Raw genomic sequence first — 18,761 nt, 5'->3', positions numbered from 1 at the left:
TCTCTGGTAATATTAGTATCATTTAATAACATGAATAACACACTTCATTTGTCTTAGAGAAACTCCATCAATATATTCCAATTGCACCCACCCGCCCTATTTTGGACTATACTGGATTTTGCCATAACAAATTGAGGTGGTTTAACACCTGCCATTTTACAAAATTTTGACAATATTTGTTAAAATTACTAGTCAGGCTAATGAAAGCTAAGAAAACAGCCTATAGTTTGTAAAGTAATACATTAGGTCTCCAGTGTCTTGGAGAACCAATTATAGATTCTGTCTATTTAAAGAATTTGGAGTATCTTTAAGCATTACAAGAACATTCCACTGAAGCTTCCTTTGATGGGTTTCAGTACTTTATGCAGAAGGTATATTGATCTGATTAAAAAGTTTGTCCTTAATTACTTGAGACATCAAACCATGTATGGCTTCTATGGTAGTCTTGCAGCTGAAAAACAGTACAAGTAAAATAGAGTAAGTTGTAAATAGTAAAATCTTGTTTGGTTCCACACAAGTTGATGATCACAGAAGATGCCAGTATTGGCTAAGGACTTCATAGACAGGTAAAAAGACAGAGCAATCACATCCTACCAGGAAAATGTGGGTTTGAATAACCACTACTGCAAAATAGTATCTACATTATTCTCTTTTCCTTTTTCCTTCTACTGACTTCCCTGACAAAATCAAAGTTTACACTTGTAAAATAAATGTACATTAGTACTCAAATGCCCTCCCACTCCCAAAGGAGGAAGTACATTTCAATTCTACAGTTTTAATCACACAGGCTTTTGGAAGAAAATATTAAGTTATACACAAGCTGAAAATACAAATGGTTTGGTGGGTTTAGACGTAGGATATTACCTATCTCGAGTAGCTTTGGCCAACTTGTCCTCAGATTTTCTGTCATGAGTGTCCAAACCAAGCATAAAACTACCTCTACCGAGCTGGGCTTCTGACTGTTCCAACTTTTCAGATAAGTCAAAAACTTGTCCTGTGGTGTAATCAGCATTCTGCAGTGAAAAGTGCAGGCACAAGATAATTAATAAGATTTTTCTAAAATACAATGAGCAAAGAGACTCAAATGATTCACTATACCAATCAATGTAGAAATTATCAATTTGTAAGTTCTCTTTGGTAGAAATTGCATAATTGTTTATAAGAAATAACCATATGAATGAATAATCAACACATACAAAATGCTGGAGCAATGAGGGAAGTCAGGCATCATCTACGGAGGAAAATGAACAGCCAACATTTCAGGCTGAGACCCTTCGGTAGGACTAGAAAGGAAGGGTGCAGAGCCAGAATTTTTAAAAAAAGAATAAGGCCGGGGGAGAAGGAACAGCAGGAGATGGCAGGTGATAGACGAGTTCTGCTGAGTTCCTCCAGCATTCTGTGTGTGCTGATCTAGTTTTCCAGCTTCTACAGTCTCTCCAATTTTGTATGAATTAATGACTTCAAAATGAGTGTATGATAGAAGTACCCCACATGGTTCAAGTATCCCACATCCTTTCATTATGTACACCTTTCATCTTAATTTTTGCAAACAACACTAATAACATTCATTGAATGGTATTCTTAATGAACATTAATAATATTAAAAATTCCAAATCTCTTCAGGATAAGTAAAATTCATTTCACAAATTATAGACATAGCAACAATGAGGAAACAACAATACGTTTATTAAACCAAACCTATAGATACAACAGCTTCAGCTTTGTGCAAAAAAAACTGATCTAATTGGGACAGAGGAACAAACCTCTAATGATTTTCACTCCTACCCCAAAATTGAGTTGAAGCCTACTTCAATTTCTGGTAGTACTGATACTATGAACTTGGTTTCAGGCACAACACAAAACAACATTGTTCCAGTTCTTGAAGGCAGTATGTGCATGCCAAAGTTGCACATCCAAGTTGCATTTAGATCAAAAGTAATTTGTAGATAAACAAGATTTCTGAAAGTGGTGAAGTTAGGAAATATTATACTGTTAAAGGAGTAGAATATATTTTCACACTAGCTTTGCCACAATTTCAAAAATGAATCAGATCATAAGCAAAGAAAACTCACTGTGAGTAGACTTGAAGAACTGAGCGTGTTCACCCAATATTTGTTCCACAGAAGTTCAAGTAGTTTACGATCCAGTGATGATTTAAAATAAGTAACTTCAAGAGCATAATACCTAAAGAAAAATTATTCTTTAGCACAAATCCAAAATATTTCAGCCACAAGGTTTAATTTCAGTGCCACTTCTTTAATAAAATCCCTCAGTTTGCAAGGCCCCAATTAAAGATCAGTTTCATAATTAGGAGATAGGAATTTATAATGGTTAACTATTGACATAAATATGAGAAGTAATAAGGTTTTGAAGTGTGAGCACATAGATTAATGATAAAAATCTTACATCGCCTTACACTTTCCTTATAAATTACCATGTTCACTTTTAAAATTTAAATGGTTACACAATGGTATCCAAAGCTATAGTACCTCAGTAGCTCCTGATACTCAATCTGTATTTCAGGGGCATTTGTAATCTAATCAATTTTAATTCCCAAATTTCCAATGTTTTACCATTTAGCTATTTTAAACGAATCCAAATATATTATAAAAATGATAGTCAAACTCTAAAATGTGAAGATTTTTATGATTTACTTAGTTATTTCCTTGAGATTATGTTCCACTAGATAAAGATAGTCATAAACTTAAGAACCAGAAAGCCTTAAAATAAAAATGTTATTCTGCTCCTGCAAAATCCAGTGTCCAGATGTCATTTCCCATGCAGAGATCAACATATCCTCTTACTCAATATGATTGATACAAATGATTCTCCCTGGAATGGCTATGCAAGACACACTTTTCAAGAGCAGTTAGAGATGGGCAATAAATGAGTTACAAGTCTCAAAGAAATTAATTTTAAAAATGTACTCTGTAGGATCTTAGCTACAATGAGTCAGATTAAAATATAATACTTTTAAAGGAAATGAGAGTCAAATAAATTCAACATATTATTGAGAAACAAATGCACTGATGACAATCACTTCACAGGTTGTTACTTACTGTTTGCAGTGTACACCAAAATCCTCTATTTTGTTAAGTGGAATAGTTTGATACTCTGAAGGACCTTCATCAGGTGGTTTATAACCCTGCATTAAATTAAGAAATATTTTCAAGATATTTTAGGCATCTTTTTAAAAATTTATTTTCTTTCGCACAAAAAATGGAACTGAACAATAACATCTAGTGTCTCATTTAAACAAATTCTAGCAACTAGTTCAGATTGCCAACAATCTCCATTGGCACACGTGCACCACAAAGCTGTGTCCTTTGTCCCCTGCTCTCCTTGCTTTATACATATGACTGTGAAGCCAAGCACAGCTCCAATCCCATATTTAAATTTGTTGACAACACTACTATTGTTGGCTGAATCGAAGGTGGTGACGAATCAGCATATAGGAGGGAGAGTGAAAATCTCGCTGAGAGGTGCCACCCTTACTCAATATCAGAAGACCAAGGAGCTGGTTATTGACCAGCAGGAGGAAACCAGAGCTCCACGAGCCAGTTATCATTGGGGGATCAGAGGTGGAAACAGTCAGCAACTTTACATCCCTTGGTGTCATCATTTCAGCTTATCTGTCCCTAAGTCTAGCATGCAAGTGCCATTATGAAGAAAGCTCGGCAGTACCTCTACTTTCTTAGGAGTTGGTGAAGATTTGACATGTCATCTAAAACTTTTACAAACTTCTATGCATGTGTGGTGCAGACAATATATTGATTGGTTGCATCACGGCCAGGTATGAGAACACCAATGCCCTTATATGGAAAAGCCAAAAAAGCCTACAATAGATACAGCCCAGTCTTACACAGATAAAACCCTCCCCACCATTGAGCACATCTACATGGAACGCTGTTACAGGAAAGCAGAATCCACCATCAAGGAACCCCATCATCCAGGCCATGCTCTTTTTTGGCTACTGCCATCAGGAAGATACAGGAGCCGAAGGACCCACACCTGGGAACAGTTATTAACCCTGAACCATCAAGCTGTTGAACCAGAGGGAGTAACTTTATCAACATCACTGAACTGTTCCCACAACTTATGCACTCACTTTCAAGAACTCCATCTCATGCTCTTATTTATTTATTGTTATTCTTTCTTTCATCTGATTGCAAGCTGGAGACGACTGGGAATTAAATATCCAAGGGTATCAGGTAATACGGAAGGATAGACAGGAAGGCAGAGGAGGTGGGGTGGCGCTCTTGATTAGGGATGAGATCAGGGCGATTGTGAGAGACAGTATAAGATCTATGGAGCAGAATTTTGAGTACATCTGGGTAGAGATTAAGAATAGTAATGGGAAAGAAAATCACTGCTGGGTGTTGTCTATAGGCCTCCTAATAAAATATTGCAGTGGCAGAGGCAATTAACCAAGAAATAACTGAGGCTTGTAAGAACGGAACGGCAGTTATCATGGGGGATTTTAACTTCCACATAGATTGGGTGAATCAGGTTGGTCAAGGACGTCTTGAGGAGGACTTCATAGAATGCAACTATGATGGCTTTCTTGAGCAGCATGTTAGTGAATCTACAAGGGAAAATACTACCTTAGATCTAGTCCTGTGCAATGAGACAGGTAAGATTAACGATCTTGTAGTCAGGGATCCTCTTGGAAAGAGTGATCATAGTATGACTGAATTTCGCATTCAGATGAAGGATGAAATAGTTAGATCTAAAACTAGTGTATTATGCTTGAACAAGGGAGACTACAACGGGATGGAGGAGGAGTTGAATAATGTAAATTGGGAGCACAGGCTATTTGGTAGGACAGTTGAGGAACAGTGGAATACTTTCAGAGATTTTTCACAGTGCTCAACAAAAGTATATTCCAGTCAAAAATAAGGACAGTAAGTGTGGGGAGAGCAAGCCTTGGATAACTACGGAAATAAAAGAGTCGCTAAGAGTAGTGGAAGACTGGAGGATTGGGAAAACTAAAAAGCAACAGAGAACAACTAAACAAGAAATAAGGAAAGGGAAGACAGAATATGAAAGTAAATTAGCACAAAATATAAAAGCAGATAGCAAAAGTTTTTATAAATATATAAAGTGGAAGAGGGTGGCTAAAGTCAATGTAGGTTCCTTGGAAGATAAGGGGAAATTGATATTGGGTGATAGCGAAATGGCTGAGACAATGAACGACTATTTTGTATCAGTCTTCATGGTGGAGGAGACAACTACTATGCCAAAGAAGGATGCTATAGACAAAATGGGAGGTAAGGACTTCGATAAAATCACTGTCACTAAAGAGATGGTGATGAGCAAACTAGAGGGCATGAAGGTAGATAAGTCCCCTGGACCTGATGGGTTGCATCTCAGGGTGCTGAAGGAATTGGCAGAGGTTATAATAGACGCATTGGTAATCATTTATCAAAACTCTCTAGACTCTGGGCAGGTCCTGGCAGATTGGAAGATAGCAAATGTCACGCCATTTTTTAAAAAAGGATGTAAGCAAAAGATGAGCAACTCTAGGCCAGATAGCTTAACATCTGTAGTCGGGAAAATGCTTGAAGCTGTCATTAAGGAAGAAATAGCAAAACATTTAGAAAGGAGTGGTTCCATTAGACAGACGTAGTTGGCTGGGTGGGTCGTGTCCTTGATTATCCTGGCAGCACTGCTCCAACAGCGTGCGGTGTAAAGTGAGTCCAAGGATGGAAGATAGGTTTGTGTGATGTGCTGGGCTATGTTCATGATCTTCTACAGCTTCTTCCAGTCTTGGACAGGACAACTTCCATACCAGGTTGTGATGCACCCTAAGAATGCTTTCTATGGTGCATTTATAAAAATTAGTGAGGGTTTTAGGGGACAGGCCAAACTTCTTCAGCTTTCTCAGGAAGTAAAGGCACTGGTGGGCCTTCTTGGCAGCGGACTCTGCTTGGTTAGACCAAGGCAGGTCATTTGTGATATTCACCCCAAGGAACTTCAAGCTTTTGACCTGTTCCACCTGTGCACCACCGATGTAGATGGGGTTGTGCGGTCCGCTACTCCTTCTGAAGTCAACAACCAATTCCTTTGTCTTGCTGACGTTGAGGGATAGGTTATTGTCTTTGCACCATGCCACCAGGTTCTTAATTTCCTCTCTGTACTCAGACTTATCATTACCCAAGATACGGCCTACAATTGTGGTGTCATCAGCAAACTTATATATTGAGTTCGATGGAAACTTGGCTACACAATCATGGGTGTACAGTGAGTACAGCAGGGGGCTGAGTACACAGTCTTGTGGGGCACCGGTGCTCAGAGTGATTGTACAGGAGAGCTTGTCCCCTATTTTTACAGCCTGGGTCCTATCTGTGAGGAGGTTGAAGATCCAGCTGCAGATCTGAGTGCTAAGACCCAGGTTCCAGAGCTTAGGAATCAGTTTATTTGGAATGATGGTATTAAAGACAGAGCTGTAGTCAATGAAAAGGAACCTTACATATGTGCCTTTATTCTCCAGGTGTTCTAAGGAGGAATGTAGTGCCAGAGAGATGGCATCTGCCGTTGACCTGTTGCTCTGGTAGGCGAATTGCAAAGCGTTGAGGTTGACCGGTAGGCTATGGTTGACGTGTGCCATAACCAATCACTCGAAGCACTTCATTAGCAATTGACATCAGAGCCACAGGTCGATAGTCATTCAGGCATGCCACCTTGCTTTTCTTCGGCACTGGGATTATTGTTGCCTTCTTAAAACACGAGGGGATCTTAGACTGAAGCAGGGAGTAGTTGAAGATGTCAGCAAACACTCCAGTTAGCTCGCTTGCACAGTCCCGGAGAACCCGTCCCGGGACGCCATCTGGGCCCATCGCCTTCCTTGGATTTATCTTCAGGAAGGCTCTTCTAACATCTTCCTTGGTGACGATGAATCTCGATGCCACCAGGTCAGGTTCATCTGGAGGGGGCGGGATGCTCTTCTTCTGTTCGAAACTTGCGTAGAATACATTAAGTTCGTCAGGAAGAGAAGCGCTACAGTTATTGATATTCCCAGCCTTTTCTTTGTCCCCAGTGATCTCATTTAGACCCTGCCATAGTCTACTGGCATCCCTCTAGTTAGCCTGGGCTTCCAACTTGGCTCGATATTGCGTCTTGGCACCCTTAATGGCTTTCTGGAGTTCATGCGTGGATTCCGTGTAGCAACTGGTATCCCCGGACCTAAAAGCCACAGCTCTAGCCTTCAAAAGGGACTGGACCTCATAATTCATCCAAGGTTTCTGGTTAGGGAATACCCGGATCGTCTTGCGAAACACACAGTCCACTGTGCATTTCCAGATAAAGTTTGTGACAGCTGAGGCATACTCATTGAGGTTAGCTGCCGAGTCCTTGAATACTAACCAATCCACCGATTCAAAGCAGTCATGGAGGACCTTATCCGTTTCCTCTGTCCAACGCAACACCACTTTTGACACCGTGACCTCCCGCTTCAGTTTCTGTTTGTAAGCCGGGAGGAGGAGGATGGTCCGATTTTCTGAAGTGAGGTCGTGGGATGGAACAATAGGCATCCTTGACTGCTGTGTAGCAGTGGTCAAGTACAAACCCCATTTCCAGAAAAGTTGGGATATTTTCCAAAATGCAGTAAGATCAAAAATCTGTGATATGTTAATTCACGTGAACCTTTATTTAACTGACAAAAGTACAAAGAAAAGATTTTCAATAGTTTTACTGACCAACTTAATTGTATTTTGTGAATATACAATTGGAAATTTTGTCCATTCTTGCTTGATATAAGACTTCAGCTGCTCAACAGTCCGTGGTCTCTGTTGTCTGATTCTCCTCTTCATGATGCGCCATACATTTTCAATAGGAGATAGATCTGGACTGGCAGCAGGCCAGTCAAGCACACGCACTCTGTGTCTACAAAGCCACGCTGCTGTAGCCCGTGCAGAATGTGGTCTGGCATTGTCCTGCTGAAATAAGCATGGACGTCCCGGGAAGAGACGTCGCCTTGATGGCAACATATGTCTCTCTAAAATCCTAATATACACCTCAGAGTCAATGGTACCTTCATATACATGCAACTCACCCATGCCGTGGGCACTGATGCACCCCCATACCATCATAGATGCTGGCTTTTGCACCTTTCGCTGATAACAATCAGGATGGTCGTTTTCATCTTTGACACGGAGAACTCGACGCCTGTTTTTTCCGAAAACTAGCTGAAATGTGGACTCATCTGACAACAGCACATGGTTCCACAGTCTTTCGGTCCATCTGAGATGAGTTCGGGCCCAGAGAACTCGCCGGCGTTTCTGCATAGAGTTGATGTATGGCTTCCTCCTTGCGTAATACAGTTTCAAGTTGCATTTCTGGATGCAGCAACGGACTGTGTTAAGTGACAATGGTTTTCCAAAGTACTCCTGAGCCCAGGTGGCTATAATTGTCACAGTAGCATGACGGTTTCTTAGGCAGTGCTGCCTGAGGGCTCGAAGATCACGCGTATTCAACAGTGGTTTCTGACCTTGCCCTTTACGCACTGAGATGTCTCTGAATTCTCTGAATCTTTTCACAATATTATGTACTGTAGATGTAGAAAGACCTAAATTCTCTGCAATCTTGCATTGGGAAATGTTCCTTTTGAACTGACTAACAATTCTCTCACGAATTTTGGCACAAAGGGGTGAGCCACGACCCATCCTTGCTTGCAAAGACTGAGCCTTTGATGGACGCTACTTTTATACCCAGTCATGATACCTCACCTGCTACCAATTAGCCTGCTTAATGTGGAGTCTTCCAAACCGGTGTTACTTGAATATTCTGTGCACTTTTCAATCTTATTTTAACTCTGTCCCAACTTTTGTTGAGTGTGTTGCAGCTATCAAATTCTAAATTTGTGTATATTTACAAAATACAATTAAGTTGGTCAGTAAAACTATTGAAAATCTTTTCTTTGTACTTTTGTCAGTTAAATAAAGATTCATGTTAACATATCACAGATTTTTGTTTTTATTGCATTTTGGAAAATATCTCAACTTTTCTGGAAATGGGGTTTGTATATTCGGGCCTCTAGTGGAGCAGGAGACATGTTGGTATAACTTTGGCAGCGCTTTTCTGAGGTTGGCCTGGTTAAAGTCCCCGGCTGTAATGAGCAAAGCCTCCAGATACCTGGTCTCAAGTTCACTGATGTTGGCATACAGTGCATTCACAGCACACTCCACCTCCGCCTGGGGGGGAATGCAGACCGCTATCAGTATGATCGAGGTGAATTCCCGTGGCAGATAATAGGGACGACACTTCACTGACAGATGTTCCGGGTCCGGAACATCTGTAGTTACAGCTGTAGTTGTGTTCTCCCTTTCAAAACGTGCACAGGAGGTGTTGAGTTCATCTGGTAGTGATGCATTGCTGTCATTCATGCTATTGGGTTTCACTTTGTAGGAAGTAATGTCTTGCAGACCCTGCCAGAGTTGCCGTGCATCCGATGTCGCCTCCAACCTCGTTCAAAATTGTCTTTTCGCCCTTGAAACAGCCCTCTACAAAACATAGCTGGTTTTCTGGTATAAGTCTGGGTTGCCAGACTTGAATGCCACAGATCTAGCCTTCAGCAGATGATGTACCTCCTGGTTCATACACAGCTGTTGGTTTGGGAATGCACAGTAAGTCTTTGTGGGTACACACTCTTCCACACAGAATGATATCCACAGAGAATATCATTCTCTGATATTAAAATGAACCATTGATCTCAGCTCAAAAATCCTACTTCACTATATTTTAAATTTACAAATGAGACAGTAACATGTGAAAATAGTTGTGGGGGCTGACTAGTTTTTCACTGTAAATCAGATAGAAAGAAAATGGAGAAAGTGGGCAGGAAAGGAAAGAAAGGAACATTTACCTTTGGATATGTCCTAAAAGCACCTAGGTTCACTTTTCCAGCTGATATCGTTCTTGTAGGGTCAATCTTTAAAAAAAGGAAGTAATATTCAATAAAAACATATTCTGAACAAAGCACTAAAAATAAAGTTACTGAAATGCTTATGCACACACACAAATTGGTACATAAATAATTCACTGGAATAGCAAACAATGCAAACCATTACACTATCAATACACATGTTAAATGTAGTCACTTTTTCACAATTAAGGCAAAATGTGACAATGCTAATTATGAAAGGCTGTATTTAAGAGCTGAATATCTATTACAGGTAGTCCTCGAGTTACGAATGTCTGACTTACAGACAACTTGTACTTATGAACCGAGGAAGGAGAACGCTGTCCGCCATTTTAAGTTTTTGCTGTTGACACTGTGTTGGCTGTTTAACTTTGTATTTGGCTTAAATTTTTCTTAGTAAGACTCACCCTGACCACGCCCCCCCCCCCACCCCGTTCCGGTCGGCTGGTGGCGCAGTGAGATCAGCGCCGGGCTCGAGAATGGAGGTTCCCGAGTTCGATTTGGTGACAGAACGCTCCCATGCTGGGTTGATGTCGATCCAGTGACTCCCGTACCATCCGTGCCGGATTGATGTCGAGCTCGCAACTCGACCTCATTAAAAAAAAGTCACCTCCAGTTTAAACTCCCACGTGGAATATTGTGGAGGATCAAATACCCAAACCCAGCACAGCCCCCACTTGTCCCATTTAACCTGTCTCAGTGCAGTGGACTTTTGGACGCGGGGAAATTCAGTGCAGTGGTCCTTAGGACCCAGCGGACCTCGGGAGCCAGCACAGCTCGGGACCCGCCGCCCGCAGTGTTTCTGTTCTATTGACGGGAAGTGATTGTGATTGAAAATAAAGTGGAAATAATAATGCATTTGGAAAGAGGTGAAATGCCATCGGTCATTGGAAAAGCATTAGGTTACAGTCGGTCAACAATCGGAACAATTTTAAAGGATAACGGATAAAGTGAGAATAATGGAGCATGTGAAAGGTCTTGCCCCGATGAAAGCTACAATTATCACTAAACAACGCAGTGGTTTAATTATTGGAATACATACATTTCTTAAGTGTTTTATATGTATAGAAAGGTAAAATACATACTATATACTGAGACAAACGTTTGCCTAACTGACGCTAAATAATACCGGATGTACTTGTTCCGACTTAAAGACGGACTCAGGAACGGAACTCGTACATAACCCCCGGACTGCCTGTACACTGAAAACAAAAAAGGTCAGTAACCGAAAACAAGAAATTCCCACTTCTAAAGTGTACAAGAGGGATAGAAGAGAGAAAAAAATCAAAAATAATCAGAAAGAATAACCAGTGGGTTATATGAAAAAGCAAGGAATGGGCCAACAACTTTTTTGAGCTAAGATTTCTTTAACTTGAAATATCAATGAAGAATGAAGCTGATATCATTTGAACAATTTCAAAAATTCTGTTTGACAATTTATATTGCAAACTAAAGAAACTGCAAGGTGAGAATTTACATACCCCAAGAAACTTTGAATTAAAAAAAGGACATAATGCACATAATCTCCATCTGAGCAGCCTCCAACCTGATGGTATAAACATTGATTTCTCTAACGTCCAGCAATTTCTCACACCTCCACATCTTTCTTGGAACATTCCCCATTCTGGATCCCCCTCTCACCCCCTTCTCTTCTCCTCATCTGCCCACACATCCCTCTGATATCCCTCCTTCTTCCCTTTCTCTCATTTTCCACTCTCCTCTCTTATCAAATTCCTTCTTCAGCCTTTTACATCTTCAACCTATCATCTCCTAGCTTCTTACTTTATCCCCCCCCCACACCACCTTGCCCCTCATCTATCACATGCCAGCTTGTATTCCTTCCACCCCCTTCCTTTCCAGTGCTGATGAAGGGTCTCAGCCCAAAAAATCAACTGTTTTTCCTCTCCATAGATGCTGCCTGACCTGCTGAGTTTCTCCAGCATTTTGACTGTCACTCCATATTATGCAGATATATATACAGTCAGATGTAGATGTAAGATACATACCACCACGGCTACAAATGGTTCCTGGAACTGTTGATTTAACATCTGTGTGCTAACATCAATTCCTGAAAGCCAACATCCATAACCTGGATGACTGTGATACCAACCAATTGCATTTTCAAGACGTCCTACCTAGAGAAGATGCAAAATAAATTTAAATAAGCACACAATTATGTAAAGAACTAAATTTAAATTTCAATTTATAAGCACAAAATAAAACAAAATTTCTGTTTAAAATTTCAATGTGCCAGAAATAGCAAGAGAGTTAGCATCTGCAGCAAATAGGATTCTGCTCTTGGTGGTTTCAAAAATTATTAATGCAGGAGTACAGGTGATAAGGGTGGACTTTAACAGAGCAGGCGACTGGATTCTTTGGGTGGTTGTGCTCTTATTGCTCTGCCACTGCAAGCTTCCAGTGAGACTTGAAACACTGGGCACCTTCCCAGAGGCGTCTGTGGTCTTTGCCAAGTGATTCAAATGAACTGGTAATAACGTTACCTTTGTTGTTCCTCCCAGGGTTGTCTTGAAACATCCAATTTATTTAGATATATAACCCAGTAACAGGCCTTTCTTGCTCAATGAGCCGTGCTGCCAACTACAGTCAAGTGACCAAATAAACTATTAACCTGCATGTCCCTGAATTATGGGAGGAAACTCACGCGGCTGCGAAGAGAATATACAAACTCCTCACAGGCAGCAGCAGAATTAAACCTGGGTTGCTGGCACAGTAATAGTGTTATGCCAACTGCTTCCCTATGATGGAAACAGATGAATAAAATAGGATCATCATAAATATGATCATGATGATCTAGGTGGACAGTGGGCTGAAGGGCCTGCTCCCAGGTTATGTGACTTTAATGAGGGTGGTGCTTAACAGGATAGCACGGTGGCTTCAAGGTTTCCTGGATGGGTTCAAGGTGGCAAACACCCAGATTGTTATTGCAACAGTAGCCTCATCGACCAACAATAACCTAACGCCTACCATTCTCGCTCGGATATTGTCAAAGTCTGCACTGCCCAGCATCTCTATAGCACAGACTGGAATGGAGTATTTTCTCTGTTCTCCTGTAACTCACCTGCTGTGACACAATCTGGAGTAAAGTGCTTGTGGTGGATCATGTTGTGCATTGAATAGAGCTCATTGAACATGATTAGAAACCCTAATTGGGGTTTTTGGCACATGCAAAGGCACAGATATTGGCTCATCCATTCTGCCAGTGGAAATAGAGCAACTCTTCAACTATGGTGTTGGAGGTACTTGTCCAAAACATTGAATCACAATCTTATTTGACCCGAGTGTGCACTAGGATGAGGTCTGTGGTGAACTGATTTACAAAAATACACGGTGTGGAATGTGATCAATTAACTGCTGAAGGATGGTAGTAATTTTTTGAGGACATGCAAATCTGAAAACATTCAGATTTGAATCAAAAGATTTTACACTACTACAAAAAGACCTTGGTAATACTTTAGTGACAAGCTTCATTGGAATTGGACGATAAAAAGTGAAGAAAATTGTTTCACTTAAACAATGGTGGTGGGGGGAGGGGGTGCAACATCTGAAATTAACTACCCATTGGGGTAAGTGAGGTAAAAACCCACAATGCATTTACAAGTTACTGGATGAATACTTGATGTATCATAAGCCAGAAGCTCAAAAGTGCTCCTGATTGGCCATAATGAACAAATAAGTGGATTTGTCTCTTTACAAATGTGACTAACTTTTTGAAAAATAATTTTATTTGTACCGATGTATTAAAATACATGTGCATGTTATTTTCATCAATATTTTAAGTAGTAAATTTTGATAATAGCAAGTTTAAAGCAGAGATTAGTTGTGTGATGGAATTTATCTAATATTTGCAGCCTATGGTAATTTATTCTTGGATTTATTACAGTTAACTACCTGAAAATAGGAAGGATCAGTTTCAAACCACTTCTTTTTCTAAAATATCACATGTTAAATATAAAAGTAATAGGAGTAATCCTAGATTATATTACTCATAGTTCTTCATAACACTTAATTTTAAAGAGGTCCAATAACACTAACCTTTCATAGAAGATGCTTCAAAACCAACTTTTGTTCATGACCTATCAGCAGCAATAGTGCCACCTGCTGACCAAATGCATGTTTTCTATCTTGCAGCAAGATGAAAAAAATGAAGGGCAAACTAATCTGACCCTTAAAATTCCAGCTGGATCACAGAAACATGGAAAAACATACAACACAATACAGGCCCTTCTGCCCACAAAGCTGTGCCAATCATGTCCCTACCTTAGAACTACCTAGGCTTTACCAATAGTCCTCTATTTTTCTAAGCTCCATGTAGACATCCAGGATTCTCTTAAAAGACCCTATCGTTGCCACCTCCACCGCCGCCGCCAGCAGCCCATTCCACGCACTCACCACTCTCTGCGTAAAAAACTTACACCTGACATCTCCTCTGTACCTGCTTCCAAGCACCTTAAAACTATGCCCTCTTGTGCTAGCCATTTCAGGCCTGGGGAAAAGCCTCGAACTATCCACACGACCAATGCCTCTCATCATCTTATACACCTCTATCAGGTCACCTCTCATCCTCCATCACTCCAAGGAGAAAAGGCCGAGTTCACTCAACCTATTCTCATAAGGCATGCTCCCCAATCCAGGCAACATCCTTGTAAATCTCCTCTGCACCCTTTCTATGGTTTCCACATCCTTCCTGTAGTGAGGCGACCAGAATGAGCACAGTACTCCAAGTGGGGTCTGACCAGAATCCTATACAGCTGCAACATTACTTCGCGGCTCAAACTCAATTCCACGATTGATGAAGGCCAATGCACTGTATGCCTTCTTAACCACAGAATCAACCTGCGTAGCAGCTTTGAGTGTCCTATGGACTCGGACCTCAAGATCCTTCTGATCCTCCACACTGCCAAGAGTCTTACCATTAATACTATATTCTGCCATCATATTTGGCCTACCAAAATGAGCCACCTCACACTTATCTGGGTTGAACTCCATCTGCCACTTCTTAGCCCAGTTTTGCATCCTATCAATATCCCATTGTAACCTCTGACAGCCCTCCACACTATTCACAATACACCCAACCTTTGTGTCATCAGCAAATTTACTAACCCATCCCTCCACTTCCTCATCCAGGTCATTTATAAAAATCACAAAGAGTAGGTGTCCCAGAACAGATCCCTGAGGCACACCACTGGTCACCGGCCTCCATGCAGAATATAACCCGTCTACAACCACTCTTTGCAGAGTCAGTACAAGAAATAAGGTGGATGATCTTGTTGCAATATTACAGATTGCCAGATATGATATTGTGGCTAGAATGTCCAAGGTTACACTCTACATTGGAGGGATAGGAAGGTAGGCAGAAGGGGTGGTGTGACTCTACTGGTAAAGAATGGCATCAAATCAGTGGAAAGATGTGACATAGGATCAGAAGATATTGAATCCTTGTGGGTTGAATTAAGAAACTGTAAGGGTAAAAGGATGTTGATGGCAGTTATATACAGGCCTCCCAACAGTGGCTGGGAGGTGGACCACAGGTTACAACAGGAAATAGAAAAGGTGTGTCAAAAGGGCAATGTTACGGTAGTCATGGGAGATTATAACATGCAGGTCGATTGGGGAAAATCAGGTTGGTAATGGATCTCAAGAGAGTGAGTTTGTTGAATGCCTAAGAGATAGCTTTTTAGAGCAGTTTGTCGTTGAGCCTACCAGGGATCAGCTATACTGGATTAGGTGTTATGTAATGAACTGGAGGCGATTAAGGGGCTTAAAGTAAAAGAACCCTTAGGAACCAGTGATCACATAATGATTATAGGGAGGAAGTAAAGTCTGATGTGCAGTATTTCAGTGGAGTAAGGGAAATTACAGTGGTATGAGATAGGAGTTGGCCAAAGTAAATTGGAAGGAGCTGCTGGCAGGGATGTCAGCACAGCAGCAATGGCGAGTGTTTCTGGGAAAAATGAGGAAGGTGCAGGACATGTGTATTCCAAAAATGAAGAAATACTCAAATGGTAAAATGGTACAATCGTGGCTGACAAGGGAAGTCAAAATTATTGTAAAAGCAAAAGAAAGGGCATACAACAAAGCAAAAATTAATGGGAAGATAGAGGATTGGGAAGTTTTTATAAAACCTACAGAGAGCAACTAAAAAAATCATTAGAAGGGAAAAGATGAAATATGAAAGCAAGCTAGCAAATAATATCAAAGTGGATAGTAAAAGCTTTTTCAAGAATGTTAAAAAGAGAAATGAGAGTGGATATAGGACCGCTAGAAAATGAAGCAGGACCAATAATGACAGGGGACACGGAGATGGCTGATGAACTAAATGAGTATTTTGCATCAGTCTTCACTGTGGAAGACACTAGCAGAATGCCTGATGTTGTAGTGTGTGAAGGAAGAGAAGTGGGTACAGTTACTATTACAAGAGAGAAGGTGCTCAAAAAGCTGAAATACCTAAAGGTACTTAAGTCACCCAGACCAGAGGAACTGCACCCTAGGGTTCTGAAAGAGATAGCATTAGAGATTGTGGTGGCATTAGAAATGATCTTTCAAAAAAAAATCATTGGACTCTGGCATGGTGCCAGAAACTGGAAAATTGCAAATGTTACTCCACTCTTTAAGAAAGGAGGAAGGCAGCAGAAAGGAAATTATAGACCAGTTAGCCTGACCTCAGTGGTTGGGAAGACGTTAGAGTCAATTGTTACAGATGAGATGATGGAGTAGTTGGTGCCACACGACAAGATAGGACAAAGTCAGCATGGTTCCTTCAGGGAAAATTCTGCCTGACGAGCCTGGTGGAATTCTTTGAGGAAATAAAGGATAGGTAAAGGGGATGCATGGTCATGCACTTTGGGTTAGAAATAAATATGCACACTTTTTTCTAAGTGGGGAGAAAATCCAAAACTCTGAGATGCAAAGGGATTTGGGAGTCCTTGTGCAGAACACTCTGGAAGACTAACATGCAGGTTGAGTTGGTGGTGAGGAAGGCGAATTCAAGAGGTCTAGAATACAAGAGCAAGGATGTGATGCTGAGGCTTTATAAGGTATTGGTGAGGCCTCACCTTGAGTACTGCGAACAGTTTTGGACCCCTCATATTAGAAAGGATGTTCTGGCATTGGAGATGGTCCAGAGGATGTTCACAAGGATGATTCCAGGTACAAACGGTTATCATAAGAGAAATGTTTGATGGCTCTGGGTCTGTACTCACTGGAAGTCAGAAAGATGAGGGGGGATCTCATTGAAACCTTTCGAATGTTGAAAGGTTTGGAAAGAGTAAATGTGGAAAGGATGTTTCCCATGGTGGGAGAGTCTAGGACAAGAGGGCACAGCCTTAGGATAGAGCAGCACCCTTTCAAAACAGAGATGCGAAGAATTTTTTTAGCCAAAGGGTGGTGAATTTGTGGTATTTGCTGCCACATGCAGCTGTGGAGGCCAGGTCGTTGGGTGTATTTAAGGTAGAGGCTGATAGGTTCTTGATTGGACATGGCATCAAAGGTTACAGGGAGAAGGCCAGGAACTGGGGTTGAGGAGATTTTTTAAAAATGGATCAGCCATGATTGAATGGTGGAGCAGACGTGATAAGCCAGATGGCCTAATTCTGCTGCTATGTCTTATGGTTTTATGATAATCCTGTATCAGAGTGTCTCATGTCAGTGGTAGGGAAGCTACTGGAGACAATTCTTAGGGATTGGATTTTTGAGCATGGGAAAACCATAGCCTAATTAGGGAGAGCTAGAATGGCTAGTAGCTGAGCATATAGTGTCTTACTAAATTGATTTTTTGATGAGGGTGATTAATGAAGGCTGAGCTGTCGATGTTATCTACATGGATTTTTTTGTAAACTGTTTACAAGATCCCTCATGGAAGGCTCATCCAGAAGGTTAAGATCTACGGGATGCATCGTAAATTGGCCATATATATTCAGAACTGGTTTGTCCATAGAAAACAAACGGTGCGTAGTGATTGAAGGGACATGATTCAGGCTGGAAGTCTGTGATTAGCAGTGTTCAGCAGTGATTGGTACTGAGATCTCTGCTGTTTATGATAGAAATATATAAATCATAAAAGATCTGTATGAAAATGTAGATGGGTGGTTTTATAAGCTTGCAGATAACATGAATATTAGTGGTATGAACAGCGTACAAGTTGGCAAAGAATACTGCACGATATAGAAATGGCTGCAATGTGGTTACAGTTGCAGATATGGGCAAAGAAATGTCAGATGGAGATTAACCCAGCTAAATGTGAAATATTGTATTTTGGTAGGTCAAATGCAAAAGAGACAGTACATTAAGGGTAAGACCCTTCATAGTGTTAATGAGCAGAGGGATCTTGGAATCCAAGTTCATAGCCTCACTGTTTGATAGGATGGTTAAGGCATACGGCATGCTTACCTTTATTCATCAAGGCATTGAGTTCAAAAGTCAGGAAGTTATGTTGCAGCTTTATAAAACTCTGGTTGGGCTGCATCTGGAATATGGCATACAGTTTTGGTCACTATTAAAGAAAGGATATTGAGACTCTGAAGAGGATGCAGAGGAAGTTTACCACAGTGTTGCCTGGATTAGAGGGCATGTGCAATAACAAGAGGTTGGACAAAAAATGAGAGGCATGGTTAGAGTAGACAGACAGGATCTTTTTCCCCAGGGTTGAAATTTCTAATACCAGAGGGCATACATTTAAGGTAATGGGGGTAATTTCAAAGGAGATGTGAGGGGCAATTTTTCTCTCCCCCCCCCCCCCCCCACAAAGAGAGGGGTTGATTTCTGGAATATAACGCATGGTGTGGTGATAGAGGCAGATACATTAGGGACTTCTAAGAGACATTTA

General features: G+C 40.9%; 1 protein-coding gene across 1 annotated transcript in view; it reads right to left on the bottom strand.

Annotated features, from left to right (window-relative positions):
• Window positions 1-18,761, bottom strand: part of cops5 (COP9 signalosome subunit 5) — a 39,303-nt gene continuing 20,542 nt past the window's right edge. The window contains exons 3-8 of the mRNA XM_073041105.1: window positions 11,926-12,054; window positions 9,863-9,928; window positions 3,060-3,145; window positions 2,073-2,184; window positions 865-1,013; window positions 1-451 (exon numbers count right to left, since the gene is read on the bottom strand). Coding sequence (XP_072897206.1) covers window positions 361-451; window positions 865-1,013; window positions 2,073-2,184; window positions 3,060-3,145; window positions 9,863-9,928; window positions 11,926-12,054 — 633 coding nt within the window. The 3' untranslated portion in view covers window positions 1-360. The remainder of the gene's footprint in view (window positions 452-864; window positions 1,014-2,072; window positions 2,185-3,059; window positions 3,146-9,862; window positions 9,929-11,925; window positions 12,055-18,761) is intronic.

The sequence above is a fragment of the Hemitrygon akajei genome, chromosome 1, assembly GCF_048418815.1.
Source record: "Hemitrygon akajei chromosome 1, sHemAka1.3, whole genome shotgun sequence".
Taxonomy (NCBI): domain Eukaryota; kingdom Metazoa; phylum Chordata; class Chondrichthyes; order Myliobatiformes; family Dasyatidae; genus Hemitrygon; species Hemitrygon akajei.
The sequence above is the reverse complement of the archived record's forward strand: the minus strand, read 5'-3'. Positions and strand labels throughout refer to the sequence as shown.